Source organism: Corapipo altera, unplaced genomic scaffold, assembly GCF_003945725.1.
Source record: "Corapipo altera isolate COAL_440 unplaced genomic scaffold, ASM394572v1 290, whole genome shotgun sequence".
NCBI classification, from domain to species: Eukaryota; Metazoa; Chordata; class Aves; order Passeriformes; family Pipridae; genus Corapipo; species Corapipo altera.
In genome coordinates, this window is record NW_020885041.1 from 260,841 (window position 1) to 266,840 (window position 6,000).

The 6,000-nt window shown below is 50.4% G+C and overlaps 1 protein-coding gene across 2 annotated transcripts in view; it reads left to right on the forward strand.

The window, feature by feature from the left end:
- SCN8A (sodium voltage-gated channel alpha subunit 8) overlaps positions 1 to 5,749 on the forward strand; it is a 50,608-nt gene extending 44,859 nt beyond the window's left edge. For both annotated transcript variants that reach the window (XM_027668506.1, XM_027668505.1), the window contains exons 24-27: positions 283 to 420; positions 1,052 to 1,156; positions 2,113 to 2,383; positions 3,567 to 5,749. In XM_027668506.1, coding sequence (XP_027524307.1) covers positions 283 to 420; positions 1,052 to 1,156; positions 2,113 to 2,383; positions 3,567 to 4,714 — 1,662 coding nt within the window. In that variant the 3' untranslated portion in view covers positions 4,715 to 5,749. The remainder of the gene's footprint in view (positions 1 to 282; positions 421 to 1,051; positions 1,157 to 2,112; positions 2,384 to 3,566) is intronic.
- Positions 5,750 to 6,000: the final 251 nt, after the last annotated feature.

Genomic DNA, 6,000 nt, shown 5'->3' on the forward strand with positions numbered 1-6,000 from the left:
ATGCAAATACCATCACTTCCTTTTTGTTTTCTTTCCCACCCCCCCTTCTCTTGATTTTGTATGAAAATATTTTTTAATAGGTTTTCTTGTCCTGCACTAAATGCAGGTTGGAAACAAGAATGACTGTGTCAGGGCAGTGTAAAAATGTTCTTCTCTTCTCTGATCTTTTTGGTTTCACATCTTCAAAAGAAAGAGCTTGGAAAATACAACCAGTCTCGTTTTGCCTGTATTTGTATGATGTCTTTGAAATGTCATTTGTTCCTCTTCTCACCTCCCCTTCAGCAAGAAGAGCAACCCAAGTATGAGGACAACATTTACATGTACATCTATTTTGTCATCTTCATCATCTTCGGCTCCTTTTTCACCCTGAACTTGTTCATTGGTGTCATCATCGACAACTTCAACCAACAGAAGAAAAAGATAAGTGATCTGTGTTTGCTGCTGTGATCTCTTGTGATCTGTGCTTGTTGGAGGGAGTGCTGGGCCTTCAGGCTGGTGGGTTTTTCTCCAAAATAAAGTCAGTTTGGGGCACAAACCTCCTTCCTTAGAGCTCTCTGTGCCTCAGTCCCTGCCCAGCCCTGTGGGACTGGCTGAGCAGGATCAGGGGTGCAAGAGGCAGCCCAAGGCTTCATTTAAGCACCAGCCACATTAGACATTTTCCCTAGACTACATTTTCATGAATTTTGGGGTGGTTTTGTGCCTTGACTAAAATATAGGCTTGGGAGCAAGATGCCTTCCTGCCTGTCTCTCATCTGCTGCTTTTCTTCCAAGTCAAGCTGGGGATTTGCATCCTGTAAATGCCCCTACACCTGTTTATCACAGAGGGGAGAGAGATATGGGAAGGAGGCAGTGCAATAAAACAGGTCATTCCTAGGAAAAATACTCCTTTTTAAGGGAAGATCAGTCTACCTTGGGCATTAGTGTGAGTTATTTCTGCCTGAAACAGCTGCCCCCCAACCTCCCAGCTGGCAGGTCTCCTCCTGCCTGAGCTGGGCTTTATCCCTTCTGCTGCACGAGCTGATTGTAACCAGTTTTCCTTTTGCCCCTTTACTTTGGAGGTCAAGACATCTTCATGACAGAAGAACAAAAGAAGTACTACAATGCCATGAAAAAACTGGGCTCAAAGAAGCCTCAAAAACCCATTCCCCGACCTCTGGTGAGTACCTTGGAGGGAACTGAGGGGGGAACCTGCAGAGCAGATTTCAAAGGGGCTTTTGCTCCAAAAGCATCCTTTGTTCTGACTCATGCTGGGCTCCACCTCACCCAGTTCCTGTCGTTGTAACTCAGGTATCAGCTGGGAAAGGTTTAACAGCTCGTGCTGGGGTTGGTGTTAATCACTTCTCATCACTTGAATCCATGAAATAATCTCCAAACCCTGTCTGATGAGAGGCCAGAGATGGGGAGTAGGAAACTCCTGGCACTACTGAGGAGGGCCTTGAGCAATTATCCAGCCTTGGGGACTGCACTGATGCACCTTTCCCTGCTTTCTGAAAGGCTTGGCACCCCTCAGGGAACCAAAAAGGCTTTTGGGGTGAATCCCTTAAATCCTGCATGTTTAAGGCACCCACTGCTGGGACTGCACTGATGCCAGGACGCAAAAGGGGTTGGATTCTCCTCCAGGTACCCAGCAGTCAGTCACCAGGGCAAGGTGGACCCGGCTGCTTTCCCTGGTCATGACTGGAAGTGCTTCACCCTCCCCTTGGGCTCAGCAAAGAGGAAGATCTGCTGTTAGTAGGGCTGTAGCAGCATGTTGGGGTATAAACAGCAGCATTTTCCTGCCTTTCCCCTAAACAGACTGAACTGTGGGCAGGGTTTGCCTTGAAAGCTTCCTCAGGTACTGACAAAACAATGCCCTCATCCCTCTTCCCACCAACAGTGAAATCATTTGTTGCCTAATGATAGATCAGGAAGAAATTCCTCCCTGGGAGGAACCCCTGGCACGGGTTACCCGGAGAAGCTGTGGCTGCCCCATCTCTGGGAGCATCCAAGGCCAGGTTGGAGCAACCTGGGCTAGTGGAAGGTGTCCCTGCCCGTGGCCAGGGGGTGGAATGGGGTGAGTTTCCCCCCACGACCTGTGTCCCAACCCTGTCCCTCGTCTCTCCCGTGGCGCAGAACCGCATCCAAGGGGCCGTGTTCGACTTCGTCACCCAGCAAGCCTTTGACATCGTCATCATGATGCTCATTTGCCTCAACATGGTGACCATGATGGTGGAGACGGACACGCAGAGCAAGCAGATGGAGGACATCCTGTACTGGATCAACTTCGTGTTCGTCATCTTCTTCACGTGCGAGTGTGTGCTGAAGATGTTCGCCCTGCGCCACTACTACTTCACCATCGGCTGGAACATCTTTGACTTCGTGGTTGTGATTCTGTCCATCGTGGGTAAGTGTGACACCCCTCAGGGCTCTGAGGGGGGCCAGGCTGTCTCGGTGTGTGCAGGGCAGAGCACATTCTGGTCCCTGAAGGGGCTGTGTGGCTTTCAGGGCTTTCGAGGTTCTCTTTTAAGCCTCGCGAAGGGACCGCGGCGGGTTTTGGCAGCCTCAGGTCCTGGCTGATGCCTCCTCCCCCTGCTCTGGAATTCCTTTGCAGTTGTGTGGAGTAAACCACTTGACAATGGCTCTCCTTGTTTTTCTAAACAGGAGTTTCACTCACCCCGTCAGAACGTTTTAATGCTCAGTAACCACTGAAAATATCCCTGCAGGGGCTTCCTGCCACAGCATGTGATGTTTGGACTTCGGTTGAATGTTGAATCAATGTTTCCTCCAACAGGTTTTGGGTTTTTTTAGCACCTAATCTGCAAAATATGCACAGCCTCACAAATAAATCAGAGTAAAGCTTGGCAGCACACAGACTCCCTGACAAACCACAGCCTTCAGACTGTCCCACAGCCTAAAACCCAGCTGCGGATTTTCTGCTGCTTGAAATCAGGTTTATCTTACACATTTTTAGCACCTTCAAAGCTGAGTCCATAGCCTGGCTCCTGGGGCAGGGTTGGGCACCGAGAGCAAACATTCCCAGGAGGGAACTCATCCATCCTGCTCCGGGTGGGATGAATCCCCCTGCAGCTGAACCCCTCTCCCTCTCTGTGTAGGAGAGCTGTTCAGGGAGCCAGAGCACCCAGCTAAGATTTAGGATCATGGAATCTCCTGAGTTGGAAGGGATCGTCCAGTCCAATCCTGGCCCTGCACAGGACCCCCCAACAATCCCACCCTGTCATTGAGAGCGTTGTCCAAACCCTCCTGGAGCTCTGGCAGCCTTGGGGCCGTGCCCACTGCCCTGGGGAGCCTGTTCAGTGCCAGCCACCCTCTGGGGGAAGAACCTTTTCCCAATATCCAACCCAAGCCTCCCCTGGCACAACTCCAACCATTCCCTCGGGTCCTGTCACTGGTCACCAGAGCAGAGATCCGTGTTTGCCCTTCCATGTCCCCTCGTGAGGACTCACCTGCCTGAAGGTGAGGCCTCCTGCTCACAGCACCGCTCCCTGTGCCCCGTCCTCCACCCAGGGCCCAGAGGAAGCTGCAGCCTGTGCGTCCCCACCGTCACACTTGTCCCTCCTCTTCCCTAGGAATGTTCCTGGCTGAAATCATCGAGAAGTACTTCGTGTCCCCCACCCTGTTCCGAGTCATCCGCCTGGCCCGTATCGGCCGCATCCTGCGCTTGATCAAAGGAGCCAAAGGAATCCGCACGCTGCTCTTTGCCTTAATGATGTCCCTGCCTGCCTTGTTCAACATCGGCCTCTTGCTCTTCCTGGTCATGTTCATCTTCTCCATCTTTGGCATGTCGAACTTCGCCTACGTCAAGCACGAGGCCGGCATCGACGACATGTTCAACTTTGAGACCTTTGGCAACAGCATGATCTGCTTGTTCCAGATCACCACGTCCGCCGGCTGGGACGGGCTCCTGCTGCCCATCCTGAACCGGCCCCCGGACTGCGACCTGGACAAGGAGCACCCGGGGAGCGGCTTCAAGGGGGACTGCGGGAACCCTTCGGTGGGGATATTTTTCTTCGTGAGCTACATCATCATCTCCTTCCTGATCGTGGTCAACATGTACATCGCCATCATCCTGGAGAACTTCAGCGTGGCGACGGAGGAGAGCGCGGACCCGCTCAGCGAGGACGACTTCGAGACCTTCTACGAGATCTGGGAGAAGTTCGACCCCGACGCCACGCAGTTCATCGAGTACAGCAAGCTGGCGGACTTCGCCGACGCCCTGGAGCACCCGCTGCGCGTCCCCAAACCCAACACCATCGAACTCATCGCCATGGACCTGCCTATGGTAAGTGGGGACAGGATCCACTGTTTGGACATCCTGTTTGCCTTCACCAAACGTGTCCTGGGGGACAGCGGGGAGCTGGATATCCTGAGGCAGCAGATGGAGGAGAGGTTCGTGGCGTCCAACCCTTCCAAAGTGTCTTACGAGCCCATCACCACGACGCTGCGGCGCAAGCAGGAGGAGGTGTCGGCCGTGGTGATCCAGAGGGCTTACAGGGCTCGTTTGGCACGACGGGGCTTCATCAGCCGAAGGCCTGCCTCCACCAAACTGGAAAACGGGGGAGCCAACAGGGAGAAAAAGGAAGGAACCCCGTCCACGGCGTCCCTGCCGTCCTACGACAGCGTCACCAAACCCGAGAAGGAGAAACAGCAGCGGGCGGAGGAGGGGAGGCGAGAAAAGGCAAAGAGACAAAAAGACACCAGGGAATCCAAGTGTTGAGACACACACACACACACACACAAAAAAAAAAAAAAAATTAAAAAAAAAATAGTAGAATTGTACAAATTAAAAAAAATATTTGCAAGCGGGAGGAAAAAAAAAAAAAAAGATTGTTTACAAACTTCCTGAAATAATCTCAATGCAGAACAGCTGTGGAGACACTTACCTGAAGATCTTATACCAAACATAGTCTGCTTACTGTGTGACAGCGTTGCATCTAAAGCAGTGACCTACCACCTGTTTAAAGGACCCTGTAAACAAACATTTAAACACACAAAAAAAAAAAAAGGAAAAAAAAAGGATTTTCTATTGTTTGGGCAGGTGGATACTGCATGTTCCACATCAGTCAATGCAACTTAGGACAAACAAGCAAAATAAACCACACACACACACACACACAGAGAAAAACAAAACCCGCTGCTGCGATTCATGTATTTTCCAAAGCAGCCCAAAATGGATTTTATTTTCCCATTTTGTTGATTATTCTTGAAAGAAAACCCAGGAGTCACGATGTTAACGGGTTTGTTCATGCAAAACTGGATTTGCATTTAGTTAAGCAGCAAAAAAAAAAAAAAAAAAGGGAAAAAAATGTTAAAACAAGTAGAACAAAAAAAAAACCCGAAAAAAATGAAACAAAGCACCCATTGAGCCCATTGAGTTGTCATAAGTTTATTTGAGATTTATTATCTGCATTCTACTTTCCACATGGGCTTTACTTGGTTTGGGAGATGGGGTAATCGGGTACCTTCAGCCTGGAGCCAGCTCGGGCTGATCCTCCCCAAAAAAAACAAAAGTGCTCGTTAACGCGTAGAAGCGAATTTGCATGACGGCATGACCAGGGACCATGCATGAGGAACCACGAGACACGCAGTCACCTGTCCACAGGGGTGTGTTTAAGCCATAAATTCGAGGCACTCCACTGAGTATCTACCGCACACTGTATTCGGAGAGAAACCTTAGTGACGCTCCTGCCCGGCACCAGTATGTCCCAGTTCGTGGTGAATCTTCCACAGACCTGCCAGTAGGAGAAAAAAACCCACAAAACCCAACAAAAACCTCTCAGACCCCAACAAAACCCCAGTGAAACCCAACGAAATCTATCAGACCCCAACAAAACCCCAGTGAAACCCAACAAAATCTATCAGACCCCAACAAAACCCCAACGAAACCAAACAAAAACCTGTCAGACCCCAACAAAACCCCAATGAAACCCAACAAAATCTATCAGACCCCAACAAAACCCCAACAAAACCCCAATGAAACCCAACAAAATCTATCAGACCCCA